Source organism: Chrysochloris asiatica, unplaced genomic scaffold (assembly GCF_000296735.1).
Source record: "Chrysochloris asiatica unplaced genomic scaffold, ChrAsi1.0 scaffold00055, whole genome shotgun sequence".
NCBI classification, from domain to species: Eukaryota; Metazoa; Chordata; class Mammalia; order Afrosoricida; family Chrysochloridae; genus Chrysochloris; species Chrysochloris asiatica.
This window is the reverse complement of record NW_006408573.1, coordinates 1,446,060-1,466,325: the sequence shown is the minus strand read 5'-3', so window position 1 is coordinate 1,466,325 and position 20,266 is coordinate 1,446,060. Positions and strand designations below refer to the sequence as shown.

General features: G+C 36.0%; 1 protein-coding gene across 2 annotated transcripts in view; it reads right to left on the bottom strand.

Annotated features, from left to right (window-relative positions):
- The window catches only part of CHD9 (chromodomain helicase DNA binding protein 9), a 169,541-nt gene that overhangs the window by 87,266 nt on the left and 62,009 nt on the right, over positions 1-20,266 (bottom strand). For both annotated transcript variants that reach the window (XM_006863516.1, XM_006863517.1), the window contains exons 3-9: positions 18,142-18,253; positions 13,441-13,587; positions 12,059-12,127; positions 11,921-11,976; positions 10,943-11,060; positions 7,921-8,007; positions 7,581-7,718 (exon numbers count right to left, since the gene is read on the bottom strand). In XM_006863516.1, coding sequence (XP_006863578.1) covers positions 7,581-7,718; positions 7,921-8,007; positions 10,943-11,060; positions 11,921-11,976; positions 12,059-12,127; positions 13,441-13,587; positions 18,142-18,253 — 727 coding nt within the window. The remainder of the gene's footprint in view (positions 1-7,580; positions 7,719-7,920; positions 8,008-10,942; positions 11,061-11,920; positions 11,977-12,058; positions 12,128-13,440; positions 13,588-18,141; positions 18,254-20,266) is intronic.

Sequence of the window (20,266 nt, the reverse complement as noted above, 5' to 3'; positions counted from 1 at the left end):
TGGTAGCATAGTGGTTACGAATTGGGCTGTGAAACTTAAAGTCAGCAGTTCGAAACTACCAGCTTTGTTCCACGGGAGAAAGAGGCTTTCTGCTCGTGTGAAGATTTACAGCCTTGGAAACCCTGTACAGGGTTGCTATGAGTTGGAACCGACACCATGGCACATAACCACTACCACCTATGTAGAACTGATGTAAAGATATTAAAAACAGTTCAAGGAACAGGTTAAGAGCTCTGAAATTTATATAGTCAACTGATTTTTGAAAAATTGCAAAGGTAATTCAGTGAAGAAAAACTAGCTTTTTTTTTTTTTAAACAAATGCTATGGGAACAACTAGATATTCAAGCACAAAATATAAGCTTTAGTCCATACACTGCAGTAAATATGTAAATAAACTCAAAATAGATCAGACCTAAATGTAAGCTAAAGCAAAACTTCTAGAAGAACTTTGTGGTCTTCAGTGATGTCAACATTTCTTAGATACAACATGAAAAGTATAATCCAGAAAAAATGATAGATAAATTGTATATGGGGAGCATGTTAACATATTGTGGAAATTCAAAGCAATGTCACAGAACAACCTGCGAATGGGAAACTAATTTGATCTGTAAACTGTTACATAAACTACAAAATATATTTTAAAAAAGGAACTTTTATTCATCAGAACATTTTGAAAGATAATGAAATGATAAGCCTCAGACTAGGAAAAACTATCTGAAAATCATGTATCTGATACTAGACTTATATACCGAGTATGTAAATAATACTCATAACTCATTTATTTTAATAAAAGCTAATAAAAATGGGCCAAATATTTAAACAGATCTTTATCAAAGAAACACTGGCCAAAAAAAAAAAAAAAAAAAGAAATTAATCACTATAAAACAAAACCCCATTGCCATTGAATTGATTCTGACTCACAGAGGCCCTAACAGGACAGAGTGGACAGAGTAGAACTCTTCCTTAGGGTTTCCGAGACTGTAAATCTTTACAGAAGCAGATAGCCTAGCCTCATCTTTCTCTTTTGGAGCAGCTGACCTTGCGGTTAGCAGGCTAAAGCTTAAGCCACGAAGCCACCAAATCTTCCTAAGGAAAAGCAAATTAAAATCACACGCCTAACAGAATGGCTAAAAAGAAAAATACCTACCATACCAAGCATTGGTAAAGGACATGCAACAACTAGAACTATCAAACAAGACTAGTGGGAATGTAAACTAGTATGACTAAACAGTTGACTAGTTAAACATATACCTACTATATGACTCAGTTATTTTATTCCTAGGTATTTACTCCCACCCTCGCCACAAAATACATATGTTTATACAAAGACTGGAGTTCTGATGTAGTACTATAAGATAAGGACTGGATTGCAAGGTCTGTTTGATCCACAAGATCAGCGGTTCAAACATACCAGCTGTTTTATTTACATTGAGATGCAATCCATACCGAAGGCTATACTCTTTGATCTTCATCAGTAAATATTTTAAGTTCTCTTCACTGATGCCCAGGATTGGATGCCCAGCTTCTTGGATTATTTCCTCAGCATACATATTGAATAAGTACGGTGAAAGAATACAACCTTGTCACACACCTTTGTTAATTTTAAAACATTAAGTGTTCCCATGTTCTGTTTGAACAACTGCCTTTTGGTCCAGGTACAGATTCCTCATGAGCACAATTAAGTGTTCCGGAATATTCATACTTCGCAATGTTGCCCATAGCTTGTCATGATCCACACAACCAAAAGCCTTTGCGTAGTCAGAGCACAGGCAAACATCTTTCTGATATTCTCTGCTTTCAGCCAAGATCCATCGGACATCAGCAATGATAACCCTCATTCCACGGCCTCTTCTGAATCTGGCTTGTACTCTGGAAGTTCTCTGTCAATGTATGATTGTAGCTATTTCTGTATTACCTTTAGTAAAACTTTACTTACAACAAGGGATATCAAAGAGATTGTCCTATGATTTCCGCATTCCGTTGGGTTACCTCTTTGGAATGGGCACAAATATGGATCTCTTCCAATCAGTCAGCCAGATAGTTGTCTTCCAAATTTCTTGGCAGAGATGAGTGAGTGCCTCCAGTGCCGTCTCACTTTCTTGAAAGATTTCAAATTGTATTCTATCAATTCCTGGTGCTTTGTTCTTTGCCAATTCCTTCAATGCACCTTGGACTTCCTTCCTCAGAATCAGTGGCTCTTGATCATATGCTACCTTGATCATATGCTTTCTGTATCATTCAATAATTTTCCCAGATAATCTTTCAATAACGAAAGTTGAAGCTTGAATTTTTTCTTCAGTTTCCCCAGCTTGAGAAATGCTGAGCGTGTTCTTCCTTTTTGGTTTTCTGATTCCAGGTCTTTGTAAATTTTATTGTAATATTGGGCTTTATCTTCTTGAGCTGATCTTTGAAATTTTCTGTTCAGCTCTTGGACCTCCTCATTTTTTCAATTTGCTTTAGCATCTCTACACTGGAGAGCAAGTTCAGTGTGCCTTGGAAACCATATAAAGGATCACTATGAGTTGGAACCGACTTCACGGCATTTAATAAAAAAAAAACCACAACATGTCGTAATAGGTATGGTGGTGGCTCCATAGGTTAAGCACAGGACTATGAACCACAAGGTCAGCGGTTCGAGCCCACCAGCCACTCTGTGGGAGAAAGATGAGGCTGGCTTTTCCTGCAAAGATTAAAAATATTTTAAAAGCCTGGGAGTCCCTATGCAGAGTCCCTAAGAGTCCAAACTAACTTGATGACATTTAAAAATAACAAGTCCTAATAAGACAAGTTTCAGACAAGCAAGCAGAAAATTACCTATTGTTTTATGCTTTAAAATTATACTATTATTACTTTAAAAAATTATACTACTAAAATTACCAAGATGATCAGCATAAATGCATTTAAATGAAAAACAAAATAGGCAGATACTGGAAACTGAACTGTTATTAAACCTCTGCTGTTATTTAATACAAACGTTGTTTTTGTTAAGTGCCATTGAGTCGGTTCTGACCCATAATGACCTTGTATAGGGTTTCTGAGGAGCGGTTGGTGAGCTTGAACAGCCAACCTTGTAGTTTAAACAGCTTTGTAGTCTGGTGCATTAATCCACAGCGCAACACCAGGACTCCATACTTAATACAATTGTTGTTGTTAAGTGCCTTTGAGTCGATTCCGACCCATAGCGACCCTGTATTAGGTTTCCAAGGAGCAGCTGGTAAGCTTGAACCACCAACCTTGCAGTTCAAATGACTGCAGCCTGACTCATTAGCCCACAGCGTCACAAGAGGACTCCACTTAATAATACAATTAGGGCTTGCTAAACAAACAAAAAAACCATTTTTTAAGTTGTAGCCAATGAACCATAAAATAAATATTTCTCAAATTACTGCTTAAAATAAATTTAACATTAAATCATATTTAGTGTTTTCTTAGCAATCCAATCACTATTAACACTGCATTAATTTGGTTTGGGAGAAATTTCAAATCAGAAACTCTAAAATATCTCTATATACTTTATATGCTACATTATTCAACAGTGATAGACAATCACTTTTTGTCAAATCAATTTTATATTAAAGGATTTAATTCTACTGGTTAGATCACAATTAATAAGAACTACACTACATACCTTAACAACAACAACATCACTACATATCTAAGGCAGTGGACTTTCCCTGGCAGAAGCATCCAAATCGCACGTCTTTTCAAATTTTTGAAAAGTTGCCAAAATGATTCTGATATAAATCTCTGGTTAAGAACTACTAGCTAAAGAAATGGCTTAACCGTTCAGGAGTTAGTGTCAACGAATCGGTTCCGACTCACAGCAATTGTATGGATATTTCTGAGACATAACTAGTGGATTCAGCAATCCAGTTGTTACCCAACAGCATCAAACCAGGTAACCATTAATGCATAATAGACATTCCAAAATTAAAATCTTTTCCTTTCATAACATCCCTTGACCCATTGCTTTTAAAAATAATTTCCACTTCTGTTCCCTGGTTCAAGGGAAAGTATTTAGAAATAAAAAGGAATTGAATTGGGGGGGTGGTGGTTATAGGGCAGGCCTATAAAGGCAAGAAGTGACTGGCTTACATGCTTTCAAGAGGGAGTCTAGCTCTAGATGGGGCAAGGGTAGGTAGAACCTCCATTGAATGACTTCCAATCTGTTGGGACCAGGCTGGCAAAAGGAAATAGGGTTAAGACTCTTGTGGTACAATAGTGAATAATAGACATCAGGACTGACTGTGAGGGTTGGAAATGTATAGGTAGATGTTTTTTTGACAAAAGGAGGGGAGCGGTTGATTTTGCAGCCCAGGAGCGGAGGTCCCTAGGACCATCAAGTGAGAAGAGTGGAGAGCGGGACCCTACCCAGAGAGGCAGTGATGCCAGGCATGGAGACAGAGATGATGACGTGGACAGATGGAGTGGCTGGGGACACGGGATTCAGGGAGGGAGAGGGGCTGTGTGCTGACAGCTGGTGTGTGGGAAGCCTGTGGTGTGTATCCTTTGATTATTTGATGATGCATGGAGGAGATTATAATCATTGCAATGAAATGAAATACAATAGGATGAATGTAATACTGATGTTATCCCATGTAAACTCACATAATTCACAATAAAAACTTAAAAAAAACCTCTTTTCTTTAGAAGATTTTGTTGGAATTAAATAAAATGATAATGGCATGAACTTTGAAAAAAAAAAAAAAAGGAATTGAGGTGAGCTACAGTGTTCTAGGTACTAGCCTATGGACATTACTGGAAGAAAAAGTAAGAAGATAATAATGATTGAAAATATACTATGATCTATTCTATGGAACATTTCGATCATTTCCTTCTCTAGTTTATCAGCCCATAGTTTTCATGGCAGATTTCTTACTCCAGGGCTAATCCAAAAGTAATTTGCTTCTGTATTGTCATATATAAACCCCCTCTTGAGTGAAGAAAGAAATTTCTATGACCAAGTTAGATTGAAAAGAACTGGTAAAAATATGATAAAATCATCGTATGTCCCCTTGGTGTGAATTTCTTTTGTTTGAATGCCATTAATGAATTTAAATAACAATGCTATGTTTTGAAAAAATGAGAGTAAAAAATTTCAACTTGCATAGTTTCTGTAGTAGAAAAATAAAAAATGACTCAAGTTTCTCTTAGATGAAAAGGGGAAAGAGATTTGTAGGCAGGAAAGAAATTAAATCAGCGTACCAAGTTTAACAACATTTGTATAAATGTCTTCTAAAAATAGTTATGGTACAGGGAATTATTCAATATAAGTCTTCGTAACTTCTATCAAATGACTGGGTTGTTCTTATTGTTAAGTGCTGCTGAGTTGATTCTGACTCATAGTGACCTTGTATAGAGTTTCAGAGGAGCAACTGGTGGGTTTGAACTACTGACCCTGTGGTTCCAGTGTTGATCTTACAGTGCCACACCATGAGCCCAAATGATTGGGTGTGTTCTTAAGTGCCATTGAGTCTGTACTGACTCCTAGCAATGCTGATGAGTTTGAACTGTCGACCTTGTGGCTCAAACTGACCTTGTGGTCCAGTGCATTATCCTGTGTTGTTAAGTGCCACTGAGTCGATTCTGACTCATAGCGACCCTGTATGGGGTTTCTGAAGAGCAGCTGGTGAGTTTGAACTGCTGACCTCGTGGCTCACAGTCCAGTGCTGATCCTACAGAGCCACATCAGATGTTCTGTTGTTGTTGTTAAGTGCTGTCGAGTCGGTTCCGACCCATAGCGACCCTGTACAGGGTTTCCGAGGGTGTAAATCCTTACGGGAGTAGAAAGCCTCATCTTTCTCCTGCGGAGAGGCTGGTAGTTTCAAACCGCTGACCTTAAGGTTTGCAGCCCGATTCGTAACCACGCTACCAGAGCTCCTTTGCAAATAGGGTGTATGAAACTCTGATGTGGGATTGAATGCTTTTTCCATCCTGCTAGGTTTGCTACGAGCTGTCATAAGCAGGAATGGGGCAAATCTCTTGACCAATAAGACAGAAGAGTTACTAGTGGAGCACATTGTTTGGACCCCGAGATCCCTGCATGGTGAAGGGGTGGCAGCAGATGCAGTAGAGCCAGAGCATAAAACTAAGGAAAGATTAAAGCTGAGGTGCTAAAGGAGCTTTATGACACTTGCCTGAGCAGGGCAGAGGTCAAGGGGTCGTATGGCTGAGAGGCTGAGGATGAGAAAGGCATGGCTGTGTAGGGCTGAGAAGAGGTACTCCTAACAGAGAAGTGTTGGATCCTGAGTTGTACCTGATCCTGAATTGTACCATTGACGTCCCTAATGGAGCCTTTTTCTGGCACTGCAGGATAAGCACTGGACTTCTATCCGTAAGGTCAGCAGTTCAAATCCATCAATCACCACTATATTGGGTCAATATGAGTTGGGACTGACTCGATGGCACTTAACAACAAATCAAAACGTTCCTAATAAATCCTATAATCATGTGTATGGTCTGTGAGTTGTGTGTGGTCAGTGCAATAAATTACTGATTGCAGTAGAGAAGCAGAGTGCTGAGGACAGGACAAAGAAAATTGGAGGGTGGAAGCATGTCTGTCCTCTGCCTCACAGTACTTGGCTATGAACTGGTGAATCTGCTCCTTCCCTTTGTGAAGCTGGAGGAAGTCAGACACTGTCACCACATCACTTTTGCACAGAGCTACTAGGAAATTTTGTTTTTGCTGTTATGTGCCGTCAAGTAGGTTCTGACTCATAGAGACCCGATACAGGGTTTCCAAGAAGTCGCTAGTGAGTTACAATTGCTGACCGTGCTTATTCTACGGTGCTACACCAGGATTCTTGTTATGAAAGTAGATGAACTATTGTTGATAAGTGCCATTGAGTTGCTTCCAACTCATGGTGACCCTATCCTCTATAGGGTTACTGAGGAATGGCTGGTGAGCTTAAACCGCTGATCTTGCAGTTCAAACCGACCTAGCAGTCTAGCATATTAACGACCCACAATACCACACCAGGGCTAGGGGGTTCAAAATATTTGTGGAACCCCCCTCATATATGGAACTTCCTTTGCATATAAAATTGCTAACTAGAGCAAATGGCTGGAACTGCTAGTACTGATATTGACATAAATGGTATGAGAGAAATGACCTGAGTAGCGGGAAGCATTTAGATTCAGAAAGGAAACTGTAGTGTTAATTGAAGTCACTTCTACTGTAGGATAGGCACTGGACTGCTCACCTTAAGGTCTGCAGGTCAAACTCACCAAGGGTTCCTCAGAAACCCTATACAGGGCTACTATGAAGTACAACAGACTTAATGGCATTTAACAACAACAGAAACATTTAAAACTAATACACCCTTTGATCAAGCAATTTCTCACAAAACTCAAGGGATCAAGAATGCTCAAGATAGCATTTTTTATAATAGCAAAAAACTGGAATATCCATTAATGGAGGAAAGTTAGATTAATATGCATAAGATGCTACTCTTCATAGCACTTGAAAAATAAACTATTATTGTAGAACAAAAACTAAATCAAAATTTAAAACTGACATTAAACCTTCTGAATAAAGAAATGGTAAGATTTTTATTCAGTTCTTAAAGATATACACTTACCAAGTGTCTTGTGTCAGGCCTTGAAGCTTGCAATTGTTCAAACTCTTCTATTTTTGCAAGATCCACATCTTCTTTTAGTTCCCATGTACTATCTTCATATGGCAATGAGCACCACTTTATTAAGTAGTAAATAACAGACTGTAAAAAAAAAAAATAATTTAGACATTTATTTATTTAGAAATAATATAAACTGGGACTACTTAGAATATACTCTGTCGATTAAAAAATAATGAAGTCCTCTTTAGAGTTTTAAAATCATTAGCTTTAAAAAAGTACTGCTTTAGTATTTACACAGTTTTAGGTTTTTCTTACTTAAAAGATACTTTTCTGAAATATTTACCTCGCCAGTATCCTTATCCTCACAAAACGAAACTTCTAATACTCTGTCTACTTCAGTGTAGTCTGGGTTAAATGGTTCTTCTTCCATCTAAAATTAAAAAGTAACTCAATTGATATCTGAGAAGTGTGAAGATCAAGGTAGAATAAAGACAAAATATTAAGTGTGATTTTAATTAAATTTCAAATTCATAAAATTTTTTATTTAATTTACAAAGACTATCTGGGATACTTGTATATATTATGAATCACCACGTTACATGTAATAAACCAAGTAATACTAAGAAATAAGGTACTCCAGATAATTAAAATGCTATATGTGACATAGTAAATTATTTATTATCTGATGTGGCACTATAGGATAAGCACTGGACTGCTAACTATAAGGTCGGTGGTTCAAAGCCACCAACCGCTCCTTGGAAACCCTATACAGGGTTGCTATGAGTCAGAACTGACTCTATGGTACTTAACAACAGCAATTAGCCTTAGTCTTTGTAATTCCAACAAACAATTAACAGAAGGCAAGAGAAGAAGATAATGATAGGATGTGGATTTTAATGAAGCTAATTGTAAGGAGCTCTGGTAGCACAGTGGTTACGAACCTTAAGGCCAGCAGTTCGAAACTACCAGCTGCTCCGCGGGAGAAAGATGAGACGTTCTGCTCCCATAAAGATTTACAGCCTCGGAAACCCTGTACAGGGTCGCTATGAGTCGGAAACGACTCAACGGCTCTTAACAACAACAACAGAACAAAATCATTTAACTATTCATGTAAGAACAACAATTGTAACTGCAAATATTTGAAACTCCAGCATGGTGTAAATTGAGCCATCTCAGAAGAAGGAATGGGATTCTCAATACCATCAAAGAAGAGGCGCTAGGAGTGAAGCAAGTCATTTGGACCCTGAGATCCCAGTACATCGAACCTCCTCAACTCAAGGCCAGAAGCTGTGACATCAGAGGAGTGGCAGAGGAGCAGCAGAAGCAGAATCAAGAACCAGAGCACAAGATGGAGCAGTGGGCTTACCAGTCCAAGGAGTAAGTAAAGCTGTGTGACTCTGGGCAGGAGACTTGGTTACAAAGTGGAGTATTCCAGGCACTTAACTGGGGCGGGGTGTTAGGTTTGCTGAGCTACAACCGAGTGCCTTAAGGCTAAGGGTTAAATAGGATACCACATCCTTCTTAATTTGACTCGCTGAAAAGCATATAACATAATTTCTAGGACGTTCTTTATAAAAACAGAATACATGAATCTAATCATGAGGAAATATCAGAAAACCCCAAACAGACATTCTATAAAATAAATAACCTTAATAAAATGTCCAGGGCATGAGGCCAGAGAAATAATGAGTAACTTTCCAGATTTAGAGAGGTATGACAACTAAGTGAAACAAGTGGTCCTGGACTGGATCTGGACAAGAATAAGCACACACCCATACACTATCTTTTGTTATAGCAGAGATGGGAAGAACTAGATGGTGTCCAGTTATCACTACTAGTCGTTCTGACCAGAGACACAATGAAGGTTCCAGAATGGGCAGCAAAATTTAGACTAAAATCTAAGAAAGATCAGACTTTCTAGACTGATAGACACTAGAGGAACGAACCCCCACTCTACTGATTCAAATTTGGATGTGAAGCTATTTCCACTGGTTAGCTTTTAGTCCCAAAAAAGATTGTCTTATAAAATAAACAATAATAACCTGTGAGTAATGTACTCCCTGAAACAGTCAACAATCAATATTTACCCCAAAGCAAGAATGAGAAGGCAAGGAGGAGTGAAGGGAAGCTAGATTAATGAAACTGGAACCAACAGAATGCAAATATGAGAATGCCGACAGAGTGTAAAAACTGTAACCAAGGGCACAGAGCAATTTGTATAAAGATTGGTAAATGGGACCTAATTTGCTGTGCAAATGTTTACCTAAAGGAAAATAATTTAAAGACACTATTAGACCAGTTAGTGAAATATGAACAAGATACCTAGACTAGGTAACAGTACTAAACCAATGTTAATTGTATCATCATGTAAGAGAATGTTTTTGTGTTTATGAAATAAATACTAAAGAATCTGCAACACATTTTAAATGGTTTGGAAAGAAATAGGTGAGGGAAAGCAGAGAGAGACAGAACAGTGAGAGAATGAATAAAAACGACACAACAAACATGGTAAAATTTCAGTAATTGTAGAATATGAGTAAAGCACATGGTATTCTTTTTACTATTTTTGTAACTTTTCTGTTCAAAATAAAACGTTTAAAAAAATTTCAAAATACAAGCTTAAGAATAAAAGAACTAAAAAAGAATGTTAAGCCATTTAGTGAGTCCTAGAGAGATGAAGGAATCCTGGTATGATGCAGCAGGATAACCACAATGTTGGTGGTTCAAACCCACTGTTGGTTTAAACCCACCAGCCACTCTTTGGAAACCCTATGCAGGGTTGGAAGCGACTCAAGAGCACTTAATAACAAACGACAATGGAGAGATGAAGAAATTTCTCAATGCAGTTCTGTTCACACACACACACGCACATACACACACGCCCTGCCCTGTCCCATGGCTGGTATAGAAAATAATGCAATATATTTCATGAACTGAAAAATCTTTCACATCTTCAAATGCATGCTAATTTAAAAATATCAACTTGTTATTCACTATTTGGAATTATCAATGTTCCTGTTTCAGGTACTGTTTCCATGAGAAAACTACTATATATATACACACACACACACACACACACACAAATATATATATTGTTGTTGTTGTTAAGTGCCATCGAGTCAGGTTCCAACTCATAATGACCCTGTACAGGGTTTCCAAGGAGCATTGCTGGCATTACCGGCCCACACCGACATTGTAGTTTACCGCAATAACCAGCAACGCCACACCAGAAGTCTATATATATTTAAATAAACTTGTATTTTAAAATATCATATTTAGGAGCCTAAAAATGAAGCTGAATAACATTTTAATTTTATAAGTAATAAAATCTAACACGTAATAGTTTCATTTATGTTTTTTCTTACATCTGAGAAAAAATGTGCTCTTTGTGCTTGTCTCAATTTAAATCGCTTGATTTTCTGCTGGATCCTTTTATCTTTCAAAAGCTGTTCTTCTGTAGCCCATTCACAGTGAAGGTAGGAGCTAAAAGTTTTACAAAAACAACATATTAAAATAATGTAGAAAAAACCATGTTGTGATTTTAGAGATTTCATTTAATCACAACATCCAAATGAAATATCAAACTTTACAAGAGGGAGTTGAAACTTTTATTTAATAGACTCATATAATTTTTTAAAAAATATAATAACTATGATCACTAAATCCTGAAGAGACTGTACTATAAACTTTGCAATTTGCCATGTTGAAAGAGAATAGTAAACTGAGTCATAAGGGTAATGGCAAGAAGTGATTTATCATTTACTTTCTTTAAGGTAAGAGTTTTGTTGTATCAGAAAAGTAATTTGTTTTGAATCTAAGGTAATTTTATTTAAAAACCTTCTTTAATGAAATATATTAAGGAGAAGAAATGTTGGGTGTGGGGGGGAAGTAAAGGGTTTTCTCACAATCAGCAAGCAACACCTGAAATACCTCACCTACACCCGAGATTAAAAGTTTACTCAAATCATCATATGATATAATAACCTAATGATTTAAAACATTGGTTTTTCTTTTTAACCAAATAAATAAAATGTGAAAAACTTAACAACATAAATAGAAAAAATGTAATTTATAAAAGAGCTCATAAAAAATTACTGTACTTTGATATTAATAATGCTTTCTGAAAGAAAAATCATACACTTTTGAAATGAAAATTTATCAAACACTGCCTTTTCACCTAACACAAAGTTAACTGGCTTTTCAACTTTTCAAAAATTTTTAAACTCATGCACTAATAAGCAATTTTTAACAGACAAGAGGAAAATCACAAGTAATATTAAGTTAATAAGGGGTACTTTAAATCAACATCTTTCTATTACTTATTTTCTAACTTGTATACTTACTAATTCTTATATTTTACAAAAAATTCTTCTGTATCAATCATCACTCCAGGGGAAACCTAAGAAAATAAAGTTAATAATTATGACTCTTTAAATAAGGTCCTAGAATATAAATGTAATGTACAATGTATCATTACTTACTTCCTTTTTCACAATTCTAGATGATAATATTTTGTCCACAATGGCAGCATCTTCTTCACTGGGATTCTCCTACGGTAGGAAGGAGGCACAAAAAAACAAAAAACAAAAAAAAAAAAACAAAAAACAAACAAAAAAAAAACCCATAACAAAATATATTCTGAATATATGAAAACACAAAAACATTTATTTAGTGCAAGGCACTGTGTTAAATGTTAGCATGCAAATATGGAAAAAGACATCGCTGTTATTGCCCTCCTATGTGTATAATTTAATGAGGCTTCAAAACGTTCATGGAAAAATGGAATGAAAATACAATGGAATTTTCCATGGACTTTCTGAAGCCCCCTTGTACAAGCCCACTGTGTTTTTTTTATGTACCAGGCATTATTCATTAAGCCCTTTACATATATTAACTTATTTACTCCTCATAGCAACACTGTGAGGTAAGTTCTATTATCTCAATCATACTGATGATGAAACTCAGGTGAAAGAAGATGAGTACTTGTCCAAGACTTCAGCAATTAACAGATGAGTGGCTGGTTTTCAGTGATTGTTGTTATTAAGTGCTGTCGAGTCAGTAGCGACTCATAGCAACCATAGGGGTTTCAAGGCTGTGAATCTTTGTGGGAGCAAAAAAACCTCATTTTTCTCCCTTGGTGGAGCTAGTGGCTTGAACTGTCAATTTTGTGCTTTGCAGTCCAGTGCTTATCCTACAGAGCCACCACACCGTACAAGAATTTTAGAAAGAGGAAATTGTATATGTATAGGCATGTTGTTGTCAAGTGCCATCGAGTCAGTTTCAACTCATAGCCACCCTGTCTAGGGTTTCTGAGGAGCAGCTGGTGAGTCTGAATTGCCAACCTTGGGGTTTACACCAACCTTGAGGTTGAGTGCTTACACTACAGCACTACACCAGGACTCTAAATATAGGCACAGAAGTGGTAAAACTTGGCATTCAGGCTGCACTTCTTGTAAAGTAAAAGAACTGAGTGCTTGCAGAGAAGTGGCAGAAGATGAGGTCGGAAAAGCCAGAAACAGTGTTAAGGCAGTATTATTTTTATAAGGCTTGGAAACTATTAGAGGAGTTTTCAGTAGACTACTATGAGCAGATCTATAATTCAGGCATGTTCTGCACAAAGTATAGATCCCTGAGGAGTTTCAAGAACATTTATTTTGGTGGTCTACAATGTGATAATAAAATAGATGAAGAAGGAAAGGAGAAAGAAAAGAGAATGAATTCATAAGAAAGGATGATTTGAATGACTAATGGTTCTATAACCTACAACATGGAGTGAGACAGAAAGAGTTTCAGGAGGAAAGCGTATCAAAGAATTTATGATAGCTTAAAATGTCTTATAGTCACAATTTGAATTGTATCTTACCACAAATAATTGTAAGGGTTGTTCACCAGGTAAAGGAGCTGAATTCTTTTTTATTTTCATAGGACCTTTAACTGCTTCTTCACATTGTTTCCCTTCTGCTGCTTCTACATATTTTTTCCTCTTAATTTGTCGATTTGATCTTCTTTTCTGTAATAAAACCATAAGGATCAGATTTATGTAATTTATTTTCAAGTGAAGATTTTTTTAAATAGTTGCCCCCAAAGTTGCTAATTTCATATATCAAACTGAAAATTATGTTCAACATTCATCTTCTCTCATTGTTTTTTCAATAAATGGAAGACTATAATTTGCCCTTTGCCACAATAGATTTTCAATCTTCCTAGAAATTTATGTCCTAAAAATTTTAATTAACAAAGGTTAATAATACTTTTATTAGTTTCCTTTCGAAATCAAGAGTAAAAAGGTCTGTGTTACATTGAACTAGTGCACAATTTGAGTAAAGCAGACTTTATTAGTAATATATTACATTTTTTAAGAAACTATTGCTAAGAAGAGCAAAAGGTATCAATTTTATTTAACTAGTTCACACATATATTTTAAACTATTAACGCTTTCATGGTTTCTGTCCCAAATTCAAAAATATATTAGATGAGTACTGATTAAATAGTTGGGAATATGAACCTAGAAAATAAATTGAAGTTGACATGAAACTGTTTAAAATAGAATAAAACAAAATAGAAACTATTTAAGAGATACAAAAATAATGATGTATTAAATTTACAAATAATAAAGTTTGAATGAGCGAAGAAACAGTGTTTTACTAACCTTACTAGCTTTCCTTAAAAATAAAGAATATCACCATCATAAAAACAGAAGTAAAACCTTAAAAAGCTACTATACGTAGTAGAATTTAAAGGTAATTTCAGGTAACTTTAAGTCAGGCATCAAATACACATGGCTTTACTTACCTCCCTAAATATCTAATTATTTTTTCCAGAAATTTTATGTTTCAAGGAGATTTTTTAAAAGCACTTATCTTAGTACAAGAAAAAATCCCCCCAAATCTCAGGTGCCTAGAAAATCCCAAAGACTTCAGAAGTGCATTTTTCCCCTTCCTCAAAATCTCTTGGGAGGTGGCATCTCAGACATCTGCTCTAATTCATTACATTTGGTAACTTCATTCCTTCTTCCTTTTTTATTCCAGTCTCTTTCATATGTTTATTACTCTCCTAGACTTAAAAAAATGAAATCAGTAAAATAACTATATTCCTCTCTCCTTTAGGTTTCAGCCCATGACTTCTACATAGGGGATCTTTTATTTACTTATACAGTCATGACAAAAGTGGCTGAATGATTGCTCCTGTGTTGGGAGACATGCGATCATTTGCAACCAATGAGGTTGCTGTGGCCTTTAACATCATGTCTTTGCTCCTTTCACTTATAAATGGGATACTGAGATAAGAAAAGGTGCTAATGTGGTGAACTCAGTTGGATGTATTACACAAATCCATCCCTCACTTAGGATGCTCACTCACAGGGTCACCACCTCTTGCCCTTTACGACAAATTATATTTTCAAAATCCAAGTAACACTTTTGTTAATATGGGAGATAGAAAAGTATCATATGTTGTGTCATTGAGTCGGTTCTGACTCACAGTGACTGTGTATGGGTTTACAGTGAGTGGCTGGTGGGTTTGAACTGCCAACCTTGCAGTTAGCTGGTGGTCAGCAGTCCAGTGCCTATCCTATAGCACTGCACCAGGATTCTGGCAGCATATAAAAATTATAATGAAAGGACTCCTAGAAATCCAGTTTTCCCACATCCTATATTTAGAATTGTTGCTGTTGTTGAATGCAGTCGAGTCAGCTCAGACTGATAACAACCCTGTATAGAGTTTCTGAGGCTTTAAATCTTTGTGGAAGCATAAAGCCTCATCTTTTTTTCTGTGGAGCAGCTGGTGAGCCCAAACCTCGGACTTTTAGTTTGCAATCCAGTGCTTATCCTATGGAGTCACACTCCATATTTAGAATAGAAACAAAATATGGATTCTCCGTGTATGTGTGTGTGTGTGTGATTCCTATGGCTCTCTAACAGGAGGATAAAAGATTGTTTAAAAACTAATTTATTATTTTACCAATAGCATGAATTATCAATGTAATGTCATACTAGTCTTCTATTTAATGATGTTTGGGAATAATTCAGTATGTTCTTAGAAGATACAGCTACATGTTTTTAGCATTACACTTTATACTTTGGCATCTTAGAATACTCTGAAATGCCTTACTTGTACTTCTGTTGTTAAGTGCCATTGAGTCAGTTCTGACTCACAGCAACCCTGTATAGGGTTTCAGAGGCTGTAAATCTTTGTGGAAGCAGAAAGTCCATCTTTCTTCCACAGAGTGGCTACTAGGCTTAAACCACTGGCCTTGTGGTTTACAGTCCAGTGCTTATGCTACAGAGCCATGGTGCTCCCCCACTTACAGTTTAAGTGCTGTTGAGTTGATTCAATATATGGTTTCCAAAGAGCGGCTGAAGGGTTTGAACGGCCAACATTGTAGTTAGCAGTCCAGTGCTTATCCCACAGCACCATAGTAAATAAGTAGCCTAGAAGAGTCTATAGAACTCATAAAAGTCTACACTCAGGAGGTTGGGAAGAAGAATGGAATGGAAATAAGAACCATAGGGAGGAAGTGGGGTAACTGTTGTTACATGGAGACAGCAGTCACTGAGATGAAACGAAGTGTGTGATTTGTTGGATGTAAGATAGATGGTCTGCTCTGTAAACCTTCGTTCAATTCACAAATAAAAAGTTAAAAAAAAAAAAAAAAGTAATTCTTCAGATGATAGAATGAGGGTTGCTAATTGTAAACTATTCCCTTATCTAATTGATGAATTAAAGTACACGAGTCATGAAACTATAATTGATTTCATCATAAATGATATTCCACTAGCGCATATAGTCACGTGTTGTGTTGTTAAGTGTTGCTGAGTTGGTTTCAACTCATAGGAACCTGCATGGGGTTTGTGAGGCTATAACTTTTTACATGAGCTGAAAGCCTCACCTTTCTTTCTCAAAGTGGCTGGTAGGTTTGAACTGCCGACCTCATGGTTCAGTGCTTACCATAGAGCATCACAGCGTACCAATCACACATTATGTAAAGTCAACAATTAGCCTTTTATGTCATGTAGCATTTCTACTGTTTTAAAAGTATATATACTGATTTGATATTCATAATTTGGCCAATGTGCTTTATTTCTGACTCTATAATGTTGTGCAAAGTACAATCTAAAATAGTAACAAATTCTCCCTTCTACTTTATTATTTGTAGTGTTTTTCTTATGTCTTAAAGGCTTTATTTGTAAGATCAGCCCACAGACTAAGTGGTCAGAAGCATTATGCTTTTCATTATGATACTGTATCACTTGTTTCTTATAATGATCCCAATATGATCTGTTGCAGGGGCATTTTCATTAAGATTCCTCAGTACAGTGAGACTGCTAAAAAATTATTTGTTAAGATTAAAATAATATTAAATATCTTAATTAGATTTTTCTAAAATTCTATCTGACTCTAATACTTAAAATGCAATTTGCTTATGTGTCTTCAACTTGAGAATCCATTGAGCTTGAATGCCACATGGACACCATCATTTGTACAACAATGCATTTAAATATACTAATAATATGGTTATGTGATTGATGACTAGAAAATATTTCTTTCCTTCTCCATTTATTTATTTATTTTGTTAAAAGCAACACACCGGTCAAAGCAATCTAATACTAAACTGAAAGCCTGGAAGAAATGTGCATGTTACCTATTCTGTTTCATTGATTGGCAATTACAGAATGGAAAAATGGCCAGCATTATTTAAGTAAAAATTAAACGAAATTTTCTCATTCTGAATAAGTTAACTATAAGTTTGCCTAAGTTAAGGATAACATAGGAAGAAAAAGCCAGGCCATATAATATTAGGAGCTTTGGTCACTGCCCTTACCTCAACTCTTGCAGCAGCCCAGGAGCCTTGAGCCACTACTCTCCCATTGGATAAGAAGCTGCATAAGGAAGAAGAAAGGCCATTCAGGGGCTTTCTGGCCCCATAATCCAACAACTGCTACCACCCCTATGGCCTACAGTAGTATTTTAATTATTGGAGAGCAGAGGGTGGCCTGATTGATTATGACCTTCACTATATGTTTTTTTCCCTAACTTCACAGGGTCATTTTGAAAATCTATTTAAAAAAAAAAAAAAAAAAAAAAAAGCAAAATCCACAGTATTTATGTCTACAATAGAGAATTTTGAATATAACTGGTTACTTGTCTTTGACACAAGCAGACCAAAGTAATTATTTGGTTTCTCATTTTCAAGTGATCTTAAAAATTAGTATCTCCATCGCTAAATTGGTTCAAAAGCACTTTACAAGTGCAGGATAATATCAGTAGATGCTAGGCCATGCTAAAAACCATCAGGGAATTTGGATTGTTACTTAAACTTACTGGGTTTGTTCATTATTTAAGAATGAGGGGAATTGGAGAAGATATCTAAGTTTCTTCCCAGGTCTAATAATCCATAAAAATAATACAAGGAGCATATATTGTAATAATGCTGTCATATCAGTTTTACTATAAAATAAAATGACTTTTCAATACTAGAATATAAGTAAGTATCCAAAAGGCAATATTATACTACCTACATAATTCTAACAGTGCTTAATTACTCAGAAAAATGTTAAATACTCACTTGAGAGTCCTCATCTTTCAATGCATGTGGTGGCATCTGCTCAGTATCAGATATTTCATCTGAAGACTCATTCTTTCTTTTTTGTTTCTTACCCAATGTAATAATGAGTTTGCTGTTTCAGGAGGGAAAGAGTAAACAATAAAAACTCTGCATTTTTCCATATTTCGGTCAAGCTATAACAGCCATAATAAACTTTCTTCCACACCCTATTACTTGAACATCCAACCAAAGATAAATATCATGAAATCATAGTATTTTCAAAATAGAAATTCTAGTACAGTTATAAAGAATATAAACTAACACTAGAGCATAGGAAGACAGCCAAATCACACCACTTGTTATTGAGGTTCAAGATGACTTTTCATGAGAAAAATGCCATTTGGTTTGTCACTTCTTCTATTATTTTATAGATTTGGAATAAGGGATTATTTCTCCTTCCATCTCTTAATAAATTCAAATTCCACTTACTGTTCTTGAATCATCCCTATTCCCTGAAGGATTCTACTTTTTTCTACACTATAGCAATTTCCCGTCCCTTAAAACAATTTAACAATTAATTGCTCTTCAATTAATTCAGTTATGTTAAGGCTTATTTTAGCTGTATTATATATTTCTAAAGTACAAGGATTATACTTTTAATGTTCTCCAAAGTAGATATATACGTCAGTATATACTTATATTTGTATGTCTACAAATGTGTGTGGACTCCTGGTGTGGTAGTGTAGGATCAGCACTACAACATTGTGAGTGAACCAGAAAGGTGAGAATTCAAACTCAACAGATGCTCCTTGGAAACTCTATACAGGGTCACTATGAGTCAAAACTGACTCGATGGCACTTCACAACATAGTGTTCAGACACAATTTAAAGCTATAGTAGTTTGCTGCTGACTGTCATTCATAGGGAAAGAGCTTGGCAACACAGCTCTTGCTGTTTGGGAATTCATTGTTGCCTTTTCAACAACTCAATGCTGAAAAAAACAGTGAAAACTAAGTTTGTTTTCACTTTTTTTTGGTAAAAACAATACTCTGCTTTGGATTTCTTTTGGTTAGCTAAAACAGGTACTAATGTAGGTTTTTCGTAAAAGTGAAGTGATATAACGTGAACTTTTGAGAAGTGGGGGAACATATTAATATACATCAAGTACAAATGTAAAGAATAGAAACATATCTTTTACTTTTCTTTCTTATCAAAGGTAAAGGAAACAGCTCCTACATTTCTTTATCAGCTATAGCAGACACAGGGAAATGATTTTAAAGCATCATACGACTGACTACTAATTACAAACCATGGTAATTACTAATCAGCAAAATTCAATTTTAGGTATCTACATTCCACAAAAAGAAAACTCCCTAAATATTTCCTAAATCATATATTCATTCATTCTTTCAATAATTACCTCTGTGGGAGAATGTGGAGATCAGAAGCATGTACTCTGACAGCGTGTTAGCTTTTACTGCAGGCTTGGCACAAAGTACTATCTCAACTGAAAGTTGTTAGTAGCTGCCAAGTTGGACCCCAACTCATAGTAACCCCAGGTACAATGCAATGTACAAATCCGTAGTGTTTCCATTGGTTGATTTTTGGAAATGAAGTGCCACTTCCAAATTAGTTTAGTCTGGATTTTCCCTTGTCTATTAGCTTAGTGTGGAAGTTCTACTGAAACCTGTTTAGCATTAGAGTAATGGGTAGAGGGTGGTGGCTACATATTATATGTGTACTGACTGGGAATCAAATCTGGGTTTCTCACAAAGAAGGTGAAAATTGTACCATTAAGCCAGCAGTGCCTTCTTCAATTAATGGTAACTATGAGGGGCTTCAAAAATCATGGAAAAATGCAATGTAAAGATACTGGGATTTTCCCACAAACCTTTTGAAGTCTCCTATTTCTAATGATTATATATACGGCACTTTCACAAAATCTGGGATTTGAACATAAATTTACAAAGTCTTAAAGTATGGTAGTTATTACTGTCAGAATGTGAATACAGTTAAAATGCTAACCTGGAAGGTAGCACAGAGTACAATGTGAACAGTAAGGAAGAAGGATATAGTCTATACCCATAAAGTTTTATAGTATCAGAAACCCTATACAGAGTTATTCTGAGTTGGAATCAACTCAATG